This window comes from Salmo salar, chromosome ssa01 (assembly GCF_905237065.1).
Source record: "Salmo salar chromosome ssa01, Ssal_v3.1, whole genome shotgun sequence".
NCBI classification, from domain to species: Eukaryota; Metazoa; Chordata; class Actinopteri; order Salmoniformes; family Salmonidae; genus Salmo; species Salmo salar.
This window is the reverse complement of record NC_059442.1, coordinates 81,112,223-81,130,713: the sequence shown is the minus strand read 5'-3', so window position 1 is coordinate 81,130,713 and position 18,491 is coordinate 81,112,223. Positions and strand designations below refer to the sequence as shown.

The following is an 18,491-nucleotide window of genomic DNA, read 5'->3' as shown; positions in this document are numbered from 1 at the left end:
TTCCCTCTCTCTTTGCAGTCTGAATATTACTTTATTACAGCAGTAAACTGCTGTTTAAATCCCCAATATATGAGTGTTTACATCTGTCGAGGTCCAGCCACACACACACATAATATAGACTATACATATCTAGTGCAGGGGGACTAGACCTATGCTGCAGATCACAGTTAACTCAGGGAGAGATGAGAGAAATGTACTGAGTGGGGTAGGGAGATGTGGTTCTGCATTGTCATCTGCTTAGAAAGGGCAGTATGACTTATATAGCAGGATATGACAGAGAGAGAGAGAGAGAGAGAGCGAGCATTTGAACCGCTTTGGCTGTAAGCTATTATGACCCCACTCCTGAAAGCTAAGATCCTCTGGAGCATGGATGTGCTTTCTGTTCCCCTCATAAGAATATAGTTGAATGGCCCTGTCATAGCCCTTCTATGGATAGCCTTTCCACTCCCTATTTAATCTTGCGACTGACTGGGTTCGAACCAGGTCTTCTGCATGTCACAAGACTGTCAGCCCACTATGTTAGCCCATATGGATTAGTTCAGGAAGCTAACAGAAGTCTTCAAATCTCCAGCAAGATCCATCGAACCACCTCAGTTACATTTCACGCCCCTTTGACCTCCTACTCAGTGATTACGGCACCAATATAACTGACTGGGCTCTAAATCAGGCCTACTGCACAACAACACTTACAGTGGCAGACAGAAGCAGAAGGATCTGTGCACCCCATTTAATGAGAGTGCAACAGAGGTGGTTTGGTGATCCGTCCATGTGATGAGTAGCCTCGTAATTACCAGACTGATTATCGCGTGTAGTGAACCATTCATGTAAGCTCGTGGGATCAGGCCGCTCGCGAGGCTATGAGATGAGCAACCTAGGCTGAGACATGAAGACGTGTTAGTTTGGCTAATGAGGGTCTAACCCAGGTCTCCTGTGCACCAGATAATGCAACTTTTCAGGTCTCAGACAAGTCACTCATCACATGAATGTGGTTACCGAACTACCTGTGTTACACTTCTCCCCCCTTTTACCTCCTCCTTGAAGAAACCAAACCTAACAAGCCGAGACCCAAATGCAGACACAGGAGGCAGATGGTTGGAGTCTTACAATGTTTATTAATCCAAAGGGGTATGCAAGAGAATGGTCGTGGACAGGCAAAAACCAGATCAGAGTCCAGGAGGTACAGAGTGGCAGACTGGCTTGTGGTCAAGGCAGGCAGAATGGTCAGGCAGGTGGGTACAAAGTCCAGAATCAGGTGTAACCGATGTGAAATGGCTAGTTAGTTAGCGGTGCTGCGCGCTAATAGCATTTCAATCAGTGACGTCACTCGCTCTGAGACTTGAAGTAGGGTTTCCCCTTGCGTTGCAAGGGCCGCGGCTTTTGTGGCGCGATGGGTAACGATGCTTCGTGGGGTGTCAGTTGTTGATGTGTGCAAGGGTCCCTGGTTCGAGCCCGGGTTGGGGCGAAGAGAGGGATGGAACCTACACTGTTACATTGATGCTGTTGACCCGGATCATTGGTTGCTGCGGAAAAAGGAGGAGGTCAAAGGGGGGGTGAGTGTAACCGATGTGAAATGGCTAGTTAGTTAGCGGTGGTGCGTGCTAATAGCGTTTCAATCAGTGACGTCACTCGCTCTGAGACTTGAAGTAGGGTTTCCCCTTGCGTTGCAAGGGCCACGGCTTTTGTGGCGCGATGGGTAACGATGCTTCGTGGGGTGTCAGTTGTTGATGTGTGCAAGGGTCCCTGGTTCGAGCCCGGGTTGGGGCGAAGAGAGGGACGGAACCTACACTGTTACATAGGCAAGGGCCAAAACCGGGAGGACTAGAAAAAGGAGAATGCAAAAAGCAGGAGAATGGGAAAACCGCTGGTTGACTTAGAAACATACAAGACGAACTGGCACAGAGGAACAGGAAACACAGGGATAAATACAGTGGGGAAAATAAGCGACACCTGGAGGGGGTGGAGACAATCATAAGGACAGGTGAAACAGATCAGGGCGTGCCAAAACCAAGTCAAAGGACCAATTTTTAGGGTTTTAGCTCAACAGGCTAACACATTCTTAACCCAGTCAGTCACATGTTAACCTTAAAATATCTACAATAAATCAGCCCCCCCCCCATTATTTTCCTCCAGGCCCCCACACTGGCCCATTCTTTTCCTTGAGGCCCCAGATAATTTACATTTTGCGCAAAAAACAATAAGTTAGACAGGCCCACTGGGCTAAAACTGGACCAGCCTACATGTCCATGTCCTCCCTTGCTTAAAACTAGACTGTGTAACACAAACTAACACGTTTTCAGGTCTCAGGCAAGGTTCTCATCACATAGGCATGGATCACATGATCACATTCTTTTGATGAGATCTTGAAGACTTGCATTAGCAAGTCATTAGTTCGAGTCTATATATGAGCTGAATAAGGGGGAAGCGGTACTTGTTAAGCAAGCAGCATGCCGTCCTTTACATTAACTTCCTGAACGTGTCCCTCCCTATAGGCTTTAGCTAAGTGTGCTAACACAATCTTGTGACATACAGGAGACCTGTTTGAACCCAGTCAGTCACAAGATCAAAATTAAATAGGGAGTGGAAAGGCTATCATTAGAAGGGCTATGACAGGGCATTTAAACTATATTCTAATGGGGGTCAAATTTAGTTTTTGTGTGAAACTCCCTTCTAACGCATCCTGCCATCATCAGAGAGGGAAACAGAAGGCATGTCCATGTTCCGGAGAGTCTTCGCTTTCAGGAATGGGGTCATAGTAGTTCATAGCCAAAACATTTCAAATGCTAGAGTCAAATTCATTGGAAGAGCATTTATTCAACATGCCACATTGGCTTCAGAAACCGCCATCAGTTTCTGTTTACCAAAGGAAGCGTTTGATTCTATCGGCTGTCCTCTACCTTTCCTGACTGGCAAAGTACCAGGTGTTGTCTTTGGTTTTGAATCTGAATTTAAAGAACTGAATTTGAAAACTGAATCTGAATGCATCTGAGAAGTTGAATGAATGAAACTTTGATAAACTTGAAATTATAGTTTGTAAACTTAATACACAGACAATTAATGCAATATCTACCATAATGAAATTGAACAGGCCTATATAAATATATATAAATGAATTTGAATATTCAATTGAATTTAAATATAATTTTTAAATGAATGCAATATTCATTCAATTCCACTTCAATTCATGAAATACAAGTTCAATTTACATATTCAATGATTAAATTTGTACATTACAAATTTAAAAACATGACATTTAAATTCAATTTCCTAATACAAATTCAAAATGATGAAATTGAAATACAGTTCCTGTTGTCACTGAAATTGCTCCATACCACACCCCCAGTCACAGGATTCTATGGTATTCCCCTTGTCCATACAGCAGAGATTATGAGAATTGCGATCGGAGGTATTTGGAACAAAACCTTCCGCCCAAATGGTACCCTATTCTCTATATTGTGCAATACTTTTAAACAGGGCCCATAGGGCTCTGGTCAAAAGTAGTGCACTACAGTGAACGAGGTACCATTTGGGACCCATTACAACTATTCCCTTATGAGTGTTTGACACACAGTGGAGTGAGTTTATATAGAAAATGGATGTTTCCCTTCTAGTATGTGCTGTGCTCTCTAGAACTGGAACTCAAGACTGTTCTGAGCATCATAGCCAGGTCATAATGTAGACTCCCCCCCTGGAGGACATAAAGCTGAGCTGCCCTCATCATCATCATCATCATCATTATCATAGTCATCGTCATCATCAACAAGCTTGAATTAGACAGATGGTATTGTAGCTGGAGACTTAGAAGGTAGTGTAGTGTAGTGTAGTGTAGTGTAGAGTACTGCAGTGTACTGTGTAGTGTAGTGTACTGTATTGTACTGTACTGTACTGTGTACTGTAGTGTACTGTTGTGTACTGTAGTGTACTGTGACAATCCGTACCACCACTGGTCTGGTTCCCAGAAAGTTGAGGTCGGTGTTCTCTCCGAACAGGTATCCCTCGGGGTGGGTGGAGTCAAACTTCTCCCCGCCCATGATGAAGTGGCTGGCAAAGTAACTTCCTGTGGGGAACAGGAAAAGAAATTGAGCAAACCTGATTTCAAAGATTCCACCTCCTCATATACACAGAAGCCCAATTATGTTTCTCCCCTTTAACATGAACAGAGGACAGTTACAGGAGCTCATTGAGCTAGGTCAAGGTGTTCCAACCCTGGTTCCGGGGAATAGGTTGAGTAGACATTGCCTCTAACCACTGATCTTAGATCAGAAATGTCTTAACCACATATTGGTTAAGATTACAGTTTGAGGTAAGGTTATCTGATCCTAGATCTGTGTTTAGGGGGCGTCTCGAGCGTCTCTCTATACAGTAAAGTCATCTGTCGGGTAGCATGCATATTAGGGTCGTCTGATCTGAATCAACATGACTGTTCTGGCTGTTCTCCAACCCCCCTTTGCTGTTCTCTCCCCCCAACTCCCCTCTGGTCTTATCACAGGGACAATAGTTTTTAAACTCAAAGAAAAAAATGAATATATGGTGCTGATCAGGAAATGCCTTTTATGAGACTGCCTGGTGGGGAATTCTATAATCCTGAATTAATTACTTGTCGGTATGGTTCATGAAATGTGTGAAAAGAAACATTTATATCCAACTTTTCCAGAGTTTACCGAATTAACTCTATATCTCCCTAAAGGTGCACTGCTGTCTGGGATCACAAGATAATCTGGTGTGGAAACTACTACAGAGTACTAGGGAGTGAGCTTCAGAAAAACTGGGATTTAAATGTTCCCATGGTTTTAAAATAACGGTTTTGTTCCGGAACAGTATAGATCTCTTTCGTTCCGGGTTCTGATTCTCTTCTTCTAAATGTTTTGTTATTTTCCAGTTTTCGGTTCTGTTTACTGAACCGGTTCCAACCCCTGGTACTGATAGATGTAGCCTATTGAATATAATTTTTAAATATGCATATAATACATCCTCCAAATGCAACGTCTGCCTACGCCCACACATATTGTCTCAATTATTTATTTTCTATTTTTTATTCCCTCAAACACCAAATTAGATTTAGCTAATTTCAAAAGGACATCTGTCAATAGCGAATAATAATTATTCATATTCTAAAACCGGTGAAATGTCCAAACTGCATCTGCATACCAATCATTTGATCTCCATCAGTTTCGTGGGAATATGCATTTAGATCTTCTTGAATGATCTCAGCCAGTGGCGGGCGCTGATTGTCTGAATACCCATGGCGCGGGTGGTGGTGGATGGAGTTGTCAATATGTCAACAAAGCAGCAGGACAGAAATATGATGCCAAGTTTTCGAACGACCAGTAGTTTCTTTTAGAAGATATATAAAGCAATCTGTGCATTTGAACAGCAGCATAAATACTCATGTTTCACTTTTGGATGTCATAAACCGAATGACCATTTCTGCACATGCTGCCACTGTTTAGAACAGATTAGAACATACTATTTACCATTTAGAAAGAGCAGCCAGCTCATGAACGCATGCAGATGTAATACATGAAAACACATGATCTTACTGGGAATAGCTAACATAATGTCACAAAGCATGATGCGCTCGCTAGTTCACTTTCATTCTGAAATAACTTCATATTTCCGAGTTAGAACGATATTAGTTTAGATAGACTTGAAATTGCTGCTTATCAAAGGTAGATAACTAGTTAATTTCTCCCTAAAAATGTACCAAACAATCTCTCAATGTTTCTCAAAATTACTGCAGCTCGCTAATTAATTTGATCATGCTTTGTGATACACCCGGTTTTATGCTGTTTTAATCCACACAACACGTCGCCCTGTCACCTACAATAGAATATGATGAACAATCAAATTGGCCAGCCAGTCATGCTTTTTTGTCCTACCAGATCAGCGATGAGAAGGTTCTACCTAGTGTATTCATCTGTCCTTCGACACTTGGATGTAGATGTCCAGTTTATCAGGTCCCACACTCCCATAACTGTTATGATGATTTATTTACAAGTTAATTACAATTAGCTTTTTGATTTAGCGCCATCTGCAGCTGAAAGAGCAGATCTAGTTTCATGTGCGGAAGAAAATCCGTCTGGAACGAAAGACTCATTGGGAGACACAATTGAGCGCCCCAGTACAGTCAGTCCATTTACCTTGTGCTGTTAAAATGTATGCTATGAAATCCTGCGATTTCATCGAGGCAATTCCCCCTCTTAGCAAGTCACTGAGGGGCACAATAGTACGTTTGTTTTTAATCAACTGAGTATACAAAACATTAAGAACACCTTCTTCATATTGAGTTGCACCCCCGTCCGTCCCCTTCTGAACGATTGTACCATCTAAACCGCTGTGAAATATCTTTTACATAACCACAAATATTGTATTTTCAGCTGTTTGAAGCTGGTGTACAAAACTAAAAGTAAAAGATGCAAAAACGTAAGAACGGGAAGTATAAAAATAGTGCACATGAAACAGATCTACCGCTTCTTAGATTTGCTTCAATGACATGTCTATAATACAATCTATAACACAATCTAATGTGAATTTGGTCGGGTCACTCAAAAAGTTACATTTTGCAGCTTTACATTTTGGCGCATATTTTTCTTTTCACTCAGCTAATCAACCTAAATCTCATAAGAAATTGGGTGGTGTTTTTGGTTCAACAGTAACCTTATACTATGCTATTCTATTCGGTTATGTTATGTAGAATACAAATAAAACATGTCACTTTGCAGACATTGATTCAGCTTTGATCTAGACCTAAATGGGGCACCATTGTGAGAAGTGTCTGAGCTCACCCCTGCACACTGCAATCTTCAGTTTGCTCCTTTTTCCTATTTTAATTGGAATTGTAAAAAATGAATGTGGTATAATGCTTTTCAGCGTTATTCTGCTGGGAGGCTGGTGGTCAGGCTGATACTGACCCGACCAACATCACATAGACCTCATGTTTTTCCATGTGTGTTTCAAACATGACAATTTTATGATTTGCACTCGATGTCTGGTAGACCAGTTTTTTCATGAACGCTCTATTGCTGAGGTTTTCTATCCACATTTAGCCACCCTAGCACTGAGGCCTTTAGGTTCCGGACAGGATGTTGGGCATACGGGGTATCTGACACCTTGTCCTCTGATGTAATGATTGTGATTCATCATTATATTTAAATAATAGATTTTACAAATAAGTCATAGGCCTATAATTATCCGAATATTAATAAATAGGCCTTATAATATCCTAATAATATATCCCTACGTCTTTTTTCCCAAACCGAGAAGGCAGATATAGGCTGTCCTGGAATATGCTTTGGGTTGAATGGGTTCGCTCCTGTTAGGCTACTGTCGTCTATTGGGAACAGGCACCTACCAGATTTTGGTGGATAGCGGTACACCGAGGTGGACGGTATATCGACCTCTTCCACTCCTGCGTTCTGTCTGCTGGTCAAAGCTCCCATTTCCACAGAAAATAAAAGCTCAAATTAACGAACATAACAAGAAAACATTCGCTATTCTCTAAAAACCATCTACCCCCTTTCATTTAATCCAGTTCGTGCTGCCATTTCCATGTTTTATCTCGGTTTATGTCCTTGGTTCCCTGCCGGTGGCAGCTATAGCCTAGTTGTGCTCGTTCTGGGATTAGTTGTTGTTCTTGTCTGCTTTATACAAAGCCCAGTGGGGTTGGTGCTGTCGCCAAAACTGATCGATGGTTTGTTTTCCGACAGAAAAGCAGTACTATGCATCCCTTTAATAGCAAAGCAATTCATCCATTCACTTCGTGATGCATTCTTCGCTCTAATTCAGCGCGTTTCGGGGGAGAACGAGGTCTCTCACTATGTATCACTGTCAGGGGCGGCCCTAGCATTTTGGAGGCCCTAGGGTCCCTCACATCGCAGGCAAAACATTTTAGTGGCCCCCCTCTTGACAGAGGAGAGAAATAATTGAAGATTCCTGATATCCCCCCCCCCCCCCAAAAAAAATAAAAAATTCTAATTAGGCGTAGAGAAATTTAGGCAGTTTTTAAGCTAATTTATTTTACAGTACAGCTACTGTAGGGAAGAGCCAGGACGAAAGTACCACGCCCATTTTTTCAAATTACAAGAAACTCGAATTTTGTAATGACGCATGCAAGTGCCTAATACAGAAGATGACCTCCCTGCAAGATATCAGCACACTGCGTCAACATTTGAAGGTTGTTTTAAGCGAGGTAAAGTAAAAAGAATGACCCGGAAGTGTTTTTCAGTTGTAGAGTTGTGTTTCTTTTTTTACGTTTCCAAACATATGTTATTTTCTTAACCCATCTAGTGACTTAATGACAGCATAGGTTTGAGGTATTGTGCTAGCTAGTCTTGGATGCTTGCAAGCAGAAGTTACAGGAGAGAGGGGTGGGACGGAAGTAACAGAATGTTACTTTTGCCCCTCAATAACTTAGAATGTGTTTTCATTTGTGTTTCACTTGTTTATTGACAGAATATTGACAGGACATGCCCAGAAATAGGGTCAAAACAACAGACAGAGCGAGGTTTCATCCAGAGACCTACGAAAGAGCTTCCCAGAAGAGCTGGTAGGAGTCCAGTCAGTCAGGGGTGCAGCAAAGGCACATGGTGTGTGCCATGTTACACTCTAAAGATACTGTAGGAGGTTGAAGGATAGTCGTAATACCTGAATGCCACCCTACAGAGACCACAACAAAGTATTTATTGAGGAGCAGGAGAGGAGTCTGAAGGAGTATCTGTTAAGGGCTGCAGATATGTACTTAACGAGGTAGTCTTACACAATAGAAATGGCCCAAAAGTGAAAACTCACAATTACATTTTTTTTATTATTATATATTTTTTTTAAGGAAATGTTGTGTTTGTTATTTAGGTAAGGAAATGTGCATATCAGCTTGCCCAACGCTATCGCTTCAAGTATCCTGAGACCTGAGACACCAAGGAGATGTCCGGGAAGGATTGGTTCACCTCTTTCCGCCAAAGGCACCCCAGCTTCTTCATCCGCCAGCCTCAAGCCACAAGTCTGTCAAGGGCGACAACTTTCAACCCAACAAACCACTCCCAGTTCTTGGAACTGGACGACACCGTCTATGACTGTAGCCTATTGCCGCTTTGATGACTTATGATTGGGCAACAACAAGCAACACGCTCCACTCTCATGAAAAGCAAGAGAAGCAGCATAAAATATAAAATGTCTCTTTCTCTGCAGCAGTCGCATTTCGATCTGTGCGGGCCCTTCCAGTCAAGTCAGTTAAAATTACACATACCCAAAACTTGTGACAATCATATCAGATTCGACCCAGACCCGTGACATTATTTAGAATTCAGGATCCAGGCCCACTCGGGTCCCGGATCGGGTCTAGGGTATTCGGGTACAGGTGGATCCATGAAGACCTCTAGCAGCAGGTCCAAGTCCAATCCACCTCTGAGGATCACTTGCTCCACACTGTCCCAGGTCCATCGATGTTGAACTTCAGCTCTGCGTCTGTCCGACCTTTTCCCAAGGATGGGTCCAGGAATTATGTGATAAAGGGCAGAAGGAGAAGATCAGGGCAGAAGGAGAAGATTGACTGCCATCCTCACTAATACACCTGTTACAGTAAGTGTGCCCTGGAAGTGGAGAAAATAAATTAAGTGAGACCAAAGGCCAAACCAAAGGCCAAGCGCAGCTTGAATGAGTGTGGCAAGGGCGCTCAGAAGAGAGCTAACCAGAAACGTACCACTAACCAATGTCACATGTCTTGTCTGTGAGGAGTTTTTTGGCTCCTCCAAGCCAGGGAGGTCTGGGTGCAGTGCCTGTTCTGCCATGGGAGGTCACACGAAGACTGCACTAAAAAAGAGCAGCCCATATATCTGTGACACTTGTAAGGAGGTGTAGAACAAACACACATGCAAGGGTTAGCTAAGGGTTTTTGTTCTACAGTGCTTCTATAATAATTATTTTGAAATGGTTATTGTTCATGCACCTCTTATTGCCCTTTCGTTACAGCTGTTTAACCTGGCAGTACTTTTCCATTTAGGTCTTAACTAATTAGGCCTACCTTGAATAATTCTGACAAGAATAGCTTGAGCGGAACTGATTGGTAAGGCAATGATGGATTCAGGTAGAATAGTAATTGAAAATGGTGGAAAACATCTCCTACTCCATTGCCATGAAAGTGAATTGGGAAATAATGAAATAATCTCAGTAAACATTACTGAAAATGTTGTTTAAGTTAAGGATACACTGGTCTTCAAAATAATTTGAAGGTATGCGTCGCAATCGCTGAGCAGTGTACTTCAAAGCCGTGTGCCGATGCCTGTATCACTTTATGAGAAGCATGTGATTAAGAATGTCTGAAGCTTTGTTTCGTCTAACAACCACCTGATTGGTTTGGTATTGGTTTCGGTAGAAGGCAAAAAAGCTACGCTGTGCATGCACTATGGAGTGTGGGACATCGTCTATAATAATTTGGCTGCTCTGAATTCTTTTGACCTGCAGGTGCCACTCGTGTAAACTTTGTTGATCAAAGCCTCAAATAAATAACCTATTTTTGACACAAATGTCTGGAAAGCCTCAATGCTTCAAGAAGCTTTGTTTCCCCACCACTAATGAATACTAGGTGCTTTATATCACTTGCACTTCTATAGGCCTAAACAAAGGCTTTGAAATTGGCAAAACAGATCAAATGGTCATGGTTAAATATTCAACCATTAAACGTTTAAGACCTGCTGCCACTTGGATCAGTCCCCTATATAAATGTAATTGTTAGGGAACTATTACACATATCACTTAAATTCGTACAGGACTCTCAACAAATATGGCCACTTACAAAGCATGCCTTAAAATATGTTAACGAATCAAAAAATGTTTAGACTACATGGGCTAATTGAGTGACTGCAGTGACTGATATAACAAGAGAAAACTGCTGATACACAACCACATTTCAAAATTGCACCTTGTGTATTCTAGTATTCTAACGCTCAACAGTACGTTGAGACTGCCAATTGAGTTCCTAAATATATATTTTGTTTACTTTGTTGAGGCCCCCTATTGGCCATGGGGCCCTAAGCGGTCGACTTGACTAGGGCCGGCCCTGAGCACCATATAATGATCCACATATTTTCTGTTCCTTCTCTCCCATTTGTATGGCTGTGCTGGGATGCTGATGGCTAGGTTGAAGATGACATATATTTTCGACCTAGGCTGATGGCTATCTGTGCTGAGTGTGCTCATGCTCTCCATGCTCTTCTTGCCCCAAAGAACAAATCTAATGGCTGCCCATGACGTCATGCACAAATCCGGACAATAGGGTCTGCTATGGGTTTTGCTCAGTACAATTCAGCAGGCAAGCAGTTCCCACTGGTTTGCTATAACTTGACCTTCCCCAAACATGGGAATTAATCACTGCCATGCTACAGCAGATGATAGCTTAATAATGCAATGCAAAGTTGCGTAATTATATTTATCTATCAAGTCAAATGTATCTTTTACATTTAGAAAGAAATAGATAAACAATCAACTTAGGCTACACATAAATATTGATATGCAATTCTACAATAAATGTATAGGCCTGTTTTGTGTTAGAACATGATACACACTGGTAGCATCCCACATCGCTAGTCTAGTGTAGCCAAACCTCCAAAATCTACTTTTTCGTCTCCTCATACAGTAGTAATAAAGGCCCAGTGCACTAACTCTGTTGAAAACAATATTTTCAAAAAAACTCAAACTAATTTGTATTCTGATTTATCAGGGGGTGCTTCAGCACCCGTACTTCTCACAGCTATGGTTGTTGGGGAAGCCTAGATCACAAAGTGCCTATGTAACCGATGTGAAATGGCTAGCTAGTTAGCGGGGTGCGCACTAATAGCGTTTCAATCGGTGACGTCACTCGCCCTGAGACCTTGAAGTAGTTGTTCCCCTTACTCTGCAAGGGCCGTGGCTTTTCTGGAGCGATGGGGTAACGATGCTTCGAGGATGGCTGTTGTCGATGTGTGCAAGAGGGTCCCTGGTTCGGGGCGAGGAGAGGGACGGAAGCAATTTTATTTATTTAACCTTTATTTAACCAGGTAGGCAAGTTGAGAACAAGTTCTCATTTACAATTGCGACCTGGCCAAGATAAAGCAAGCAGTTTGACACATACAACAACACAGAGTTACACATGGAGTAAAACAAACATACAGTCAATAATATAGTAGAAAAAACATGTAAATGTAAAAATAAGTCTATATACAAAGTGAGCAAATGAGGTGAGATGAGGGAGGTAAAAGGCAAAAAAGGCCATGGTGGCGAAGTAAATACAATATAGCAAGTAAAACACTGGAATGGTAGATTTGCAGTGGAATAAAGTGCAAAGTAGAAATAGAAATAATGGGGTGCAAAGGATCAAAATAAATAAATAAATACAGTAGGGGAAGAGGTACTTGTTTGGGCTAAATTATAGATGGGCTATGTACAGGTGCAGTAATCTGTGAGCTGCAATACTGTTACTCCTTTCCAATAAATATCGAGGGTCTTATTCTTTATGCGGATTTTAGAATATTCGCATGAAAATCTCTTGCCAATTGGAAAAACACCTACTGTAGCTAGAGTTACACGAACCAGACAGTTTTCACAATTATATGCAGCAACATATCATAGTGAGACTCCAAGTTTACTTCGATATGATGGTTATTATATAAGTATTTGCGCATAAGGCGTTCCACCACCATTTCTCGAATCATTCATTTTACTGACACAAAAAGATCCCACCATGTCTAACGAGCAAATCATCTGTCAGCATTTATAACATTGTAACGAAATTTACTGTTTCCATCACAGCTGCCGTGATTTTTTAAAATATGGTATGCCTTACTGGCATAAAAACAGAATGGAAACGTGGTTTCTGTTGTTATTTTCATCTTGACACGGTCAGTAAGCATTCTAACTGTTCTGCCACTCCAATCCGCTACGGCGCGCTGTAGTTCCAAGAGGGAGTAGTTATTAACTCGCCTACCAGCCAACACAAAAAGGAAGCTCCTGAGCCGCCATTTCATGTGCGAGCAGCTGAGAGGACGGGGTGAGTTGGGTATACAAATCAGAAAAACAAATTTAGTTTACAATAACGATTTTAATCTTCGTCTGGCTATCTCATTTTGAGGAGCAAAGATGAGCTACGGAAGGCCTCCGCCCGATGTCGAGGGTATGTCCTCGCTCAAAGTGGACAATCTCACGTACCGGACCTCGCCTGAGACCCTACGCCGAGTTTTCGAGAAGTATGGCCGGGTGGGAGACGTGTACATCCCCCGCGATCGATACACCAAGGAGAGCCGCGGTTTCGCCTTTGTGCGGTTCCACGATAAGCGCGACGCTGAAGACGCGATGGACGCCATGGACGGGGCCTTGCTCGACGGGCGGGAACTGCGAGTGCAGATGGCGCGATATGGCCGTCCACCAGACTCCCACTTCGGGCGCCGAGGCGGCAGTGGACCCCCAAGGAGGCATGGAGGCTACGGGCGCAGGAGCAGGAGGTAAGCTCTGATTCCAGTTTTAGTAAACAAATATTGTAGTTAGCCAAGTGTACCTAGCAATTGTAATATTGGTGTAACAACAATATACTGGCCAATTTCAGCTAAATGTGCAATGGTTTTTACTTTAGCTAACGTTAGCTAGTTTGACTTTCTATAGTTAACGTAGCTAGTTAGTAGCCCAAAGGCCGGCAGATGGCGATAATGAGGTATTTCATCTTACCAATCCAAAGGCAATGTATTCAGCGGTTATACCCATCCCCGTGGACCGATTTTGTACATAAAATGTTCTCCATTCAGGCTGCAAAGGTGTTGATTTCCTAAACTCTATTTAATGGCGAGAAGGCGGTTAAAGAGGAACTATAACCTTTGTAGCCTGAATGGAAATTGTTCTGTAAAAACCAGTCCACGGGGATATAGCTAGCTACATAAATTCCCATTGGATGGTAAGATGAAGCAACTTGATATCGCCATTTGCCGGCCTTTGGGCTACTACGTTATCAGTTGAGTTTGCAAGCTGCAATCGCGAATCTCTAATTAGTCAATAAAAAAACAGACTTGTATAAACCAGGTTGCAGTTAATTTATCTAGCTAAACATTATTACATTTTCTTCTGATCCTCCCCAGTCGTTCGGCCAGCCCCCGCCGGCGAAGACGCAGTCGTTCCCGAAGCAGGAACCGCAGTCGTGGCCGTGACTACAGCCGCTCACGGTCTCGTTCCTACTCTAGATCCCGTTCCAAGTCCCGCACACCCCGCAAGAGCAAGTCCCCATCCCGATCAAGGTCCCGCAGCCGCTCCCCGGCTTCTAACAGAGGCTCAAGGTCGAGGTCCAAGAGCATGCCCAAATCCCCCGATGACAACGGAACCGAGTCTTAGTAACAACAGTTCCAACCCAGACCAAGTAAGATGGTACGCAGGGCATGGGAGAATGGGGTGACCATCAGACAGCCACATGTTTGAGTAATAGAGGTAGTTATAGGATGCCGCATTGCATCTGTCCTGTTATGGCGTCTGTGAGAGCATGTGCAGCGCCATTGAGGCCATTTCCATACATTTTATTCTACTGTGAGTTGGTAAACAAACTGGATGGTTGGTGATTTACTGTCACCTGCAGTTATGGAATGTTTGCTCACTAGTATAATTCATTTGCTGTTGACCTGGATGGAATTATGTGATCCTTAAACCATAGGAAGTCCCACCCAGTTGACTACAAAGTGATACAATTCCTCAATGGTGTTGCCCATGCTAAAACTGGCTTCTGGGCACTAGTCTGTCTATGGTTTGAGTATAGTTTGCTGAATGTAGGGCACATCATTACGTAAGGAACAATTATAGGAACTCTATGGTAGGACACTACAGGACAGGTTAAATTCAAATGCAGTTGGACAGTATTCTGCAACCTTAATAGTCCTTTGAATATTCGTGTTTAGTCACCAGAGTTGCAGGGTACCAGTCAATACTGCAGAATCCTGACCCTGGCATTTTACTTGGTGTTGTGGAGGAAATTGGAAATATAAGTAGTGTACAAAACAAACGTTAAGTTGTGTGTGTAGATTGTGCAAGCTACACAAAGTAAAGTCAGGAAATAGAGATGGATACCTGCAGTGCACACTGAATGTGCCCACAGATCTAATCAACAGTGTGTGGGTGTCTGCCGATGTTTTAACCCCAACCAAACTGTCACATCAGCTAACATTGGTTTGGGATGGGTGTTATCTGCAGGTCAGGGGTATAGTTGGCCAAAATTGTTTACAACATTTATAAAATGCGCCAGGGCTTATATCATTTTTTTTGAGATGGGGTATATTTATTGCGGAGTGCTAAAATCAAACATTCGTTTACCTAAATATGGAATTCTCTCCTCCAAGCTGCGGTGTCCTGTTGTCAAACCGAGAGGGTGTGGCAGATGGCAGTGTAAGAGCAGTTAGTGTGTTGTGACGCGACCTGCCTGAGGCTGTTGGTGGGGGGCGATGGCGGTTGCTATGGAGCAGGTCGTCACTGGCGGTGCGGTGGTCCGTGCTGTCAGTTGGTGAGGTACTGTATGTTCACAGGACCACAGACAGAATGCTGCTGGCTGTACCACTGTGTGTCTGGTCTCACTGGTGCAGGAGGGAGGACCCCAAGGTTTGTTGTCCAAGAAGTGCCTGAGTAAAAAATAAGAGCATGTTGAGTGGTAGCTGTGGGTGGGGGGCCCTTGTAGTGTGAAGACATCCTACGTTGTTAGGAACTCTGTTCTATGCCAGTAACGTGGACAACTGACGAGCCCTCAATGGAATGGTTAAAAGGGGGTGTTTTCTATCTGATTTTTAGATTGAGAACAGTTGATTGTCTAGTTGTGTCAAACTAGCAACCTACCCTTTGACCTCCACCAATGCAGCTTGTCTTGTTTTCTTTCCAGATGTCAGACGATTGAGACTTCTTCTCTGTGGACGTCGACCAGAGCTTAAGTCTGCCAGTGGACACCTCTCTACGCCTAACGGAATACTGACCAAAAGGTTGTGACTTGGTCTAAAATGTTTTAAATGATTAATTTTGGTTTGTTGCCCAGAAATAGACTGTACTACATATTTACCAATGCGTGTAATGCCATTGACTATAGAGTGAAGGACATGTTTTGAGGTGAACTGTATTTTGTCTCATTGTTAGTGCAGGTTTGTTGCATATTAATTTGATTTAAACTTTTATGAAGTAGCCCCTCCCTCCCTTTTTTATTAATTGAAGCCCTTATTTAGTGGTCTAATTCTCTACAGAAGGATTCCCGTATTGAGTTACTGTTCTTCTTTTGGAGAGTTGAATTTAGCAGTTAACCTAAAGAAAATGTTTTCTGTTATTTTCTAAGCAAAACCAGCAACATGTAGAGGGAAGCCATATAAGCCAAGATTGTATCAAAAATATTTAACATGTTATGTAATTCGCTATCTTAACTAGGAGTGCAGATATTTTTTTATTTTTATGTATGTACACTGAGTACACCAAACATTAGGAACACCTAAGTTGCACCTCCCCCTTTGCCCTCAGAACAGCCTCATTTCGTTGGTGAATGGACTCTACAAGGTGTCGAAAGCGTTCCACAGGGATGCTGGCCCATGTTGACTCAAATGCTTGTCACAGTTGTCAAGTTGGCTGGATCTCCTCTGGGTGATGAACCATTCTTGATACACACGGGGAGCTGTTGAGCATTAAAACCCCAGCAGCTTTGCAGTTCTTGACACAAACCCGTGTGCCTGGCACCGACTATCATACCCTGTTCAAGGGCACTTAAGTCTTTTGTCTTGTCCGTTCACCCTCTGAATGGCACACATACACAGTCCATGTCTCAATGCTTAAAAATCCTTCTTTAACCTGTCTCCTCCCCTTCATCTACACTGATTGAAGTTTATTTAGCAAGTGACACCAATGAGGGATCATACTTTTACCTGGTCAGTTTGTCATGGAAAGAGCAGGTGTTCTTAATGTTTCTATACTCGGTGTATATTGTTGATACATTTTTTTTATCTCTGGTATGCATTTACTTTCCTGTGAATTCTAATCCCCTCTTGTGTCATCTTTTGTGCACTAGGCGCAGTTGTGTAGCAGTTGAGTATTGCTGGTTAGCTGTTAAGGTGCGATGCAGTGCTGATGGTGAGGTGACAGTGCAGTGGCTGGCGGGGGTGTTGCGGTGCCCGGTGACTGCCCGGTGCAGTTGCCGCCCTGCTATCGACTTGGTGCTGCTGCCGTTTGCCTGGTTCTGGTCTGTAAGAATAAATCAATCACAGCTGTGGTGGCAGATCTGATCATCCCATCTCTCTCCCTCTGTTGTCATATGGTCTCTTACCATTGTTGATGTACCAATACTATTCTCTTCCTCCCCTGTTTCTCCATCCCTAGCCTGGTGGAACCAGTCTGATCGCAGTGTTTAACATTGTGTTATCGATCAGGCTTGTTCCACCAGGTTATCCTACCCCCCCAACTGTGGTATAGTCCTCTGTTGTGAGCTGGTTGTACCCAGTGTTGTTGGAAGTCTTATTGCTCGATAGAGGGTTGGATAAAGGGCATCCCACCAGCTTGATAAATTAGTCAGTGCATTCTTTTGCGAACCCTTGCAAGATCTCTTGTAAATGCTCCAGGTGAAGGCTAATAAAAATGTGTTACATTTGTTTTGTTATGGACTGTTATTCGAACAGATCTTGCGAGAGCCTGTCTAATGGCAGCTTTGCACCTTCAGAGCTAGCCAAGACACAAATTCATTGTTATTGAGCCAATACATTTTTTGGTAACCACAATCCTTGAGTTAATAAAGCCGACTACAAACATGGTCTCTTGAGTAAGGTGAGAGCGCCAACCTGAACATCTGTGGTGGGAAAAGTACCCAATTGACTAAAAGTGGCAGACCACGTGTAACAACACCTGCACAGGATCGGTACATCCGAACATTACACCAGGTACAGGATGGCAACAACAACTGCCCGAGTTACACCAGGAACACACAATCCCTCCATCAGTGATCAGACTGTCTGCAATAGGCTGAGAGGGAGGCTGGACTGAGGGCTTGTAGGCCTGTTGTAAGGCAGGTCCTCACCAGACATAACAGGCAACAACGTTGCCTATGGGCACAAACCCACCATCGCTGGACCAGACAGGACTGGCAAAAAGTGCTCTTCACTGACGAGTCACGGTTTTGTCTCACCGGGGGTGATGGTCAGATTCACGTTTATCATCGACGGAATGAGCGTTACACCGAGGCCTGTACTCTGGAACGGGATCAATGTGGAGGGTCCGTCGTGGTCTGGGGCGGTGTGTCACAGCATCATCGGACTGAGCTTGTCATTGCAGGCCATCTCAACACTGCGTTACAGGGAAGACATCCTGACATGACCCCAGCCATGCTGCTCGTTCTGTGCGTGATTTCCTGGAAGACAGGAATGTCGGTGTTCTGCCATGGCCAGCGAAGAGTCTGGATCTCAATCCCATTGAGCACATCTGGGACCTGTTGGATTGGAGGCTGAGGGCTAGGGCCATTCCCCCCAGAAATGTCTGGGAATTTGCAGGTG

The 18,491-nt window shown here is 43.3% G+C and overlaps 2 protein-coding genes across 5 annotated transcripts in view; one reads left to right on the top strand and one right to left on the bottom strand.

The window, feature by feature from the left end:
- The window catches only part of LOC106612253 (E3 ubiquitin ligase RNF157-like), a 32,338-nt gene extending 24,510 nt beyond the window's left edge, over positions 1-7,828 (bottom strand). Inside the window, 2 exon segments of the mRNA XM_045723290.1 lie at positions 3,936-4,054; positions 7,349-7,828. Coding sequence (XP_045579246.1) covers positions 3,936-4,054; positions 7,349-7,436 — 207 coding nt within the window. The 5' untranslated portion in view covers positions 7,437-7,828.
- A 5,141-nt stretch (positions 7,829-12,969) lies between these two features.
- Positions 12,970-17,597, top strand: LOC106612293 (serine/arginine-rich splicing factor 2-like). Of its 4 annotated transcripts, none has more exons than XR_006770907.1 (4): positions 12,970-13,463; positions 14,088-14,362; positions 15,860-15,956; positions 17,021-17,597. XR_006770907.1 is itself a non-coding variant. In XM_045723287.1 (3 exons), the coding sequence occupies exons 1-2, from the start codon at positions 13,102-13,104 to the stop codon at positions 14,335-14,337; spliced, it is 612 nt and encodes a 203-aa protein (XP_045579243.1). In that variant the 5' UTR covers positions 12,970-13,101; the 3' UTR covers positions 14,338-14,362; positions 15,860-17,597. The 4 variants fall into 4 exon arrangements, 2 of the variants coding, with proteins under 2 accessions (XP_045579243.1, XP_045579240.1); XR_006770908.1 differs by having other exon boundaries at positions 14,088-14,370; XM_045723287.1 differs by having other exon boundaries at positions 15,860-17,597.
- The last annotated feature ends 894 nt before the right edge of the window (positions 17,598-18,491 follow it).

Bases quoted from the DNA above. Each gene is read 5' to 3' on its own strand.
- LOC106612293 (XM_045723287.1), top strand. From the start codon at position 13,102: ATGAGCTACGGAAGGCCTCCGCCCGATGTCGAGGGTATGTCCTCGCTC. The intron at 13,464-14,087 runs GTAAGCTCTGAT...GATCCTCCCCAG, and splicing joins TACGGGCGCAGGAGCAGGAG to TCGTTCGGCCAGCCCCCGCC.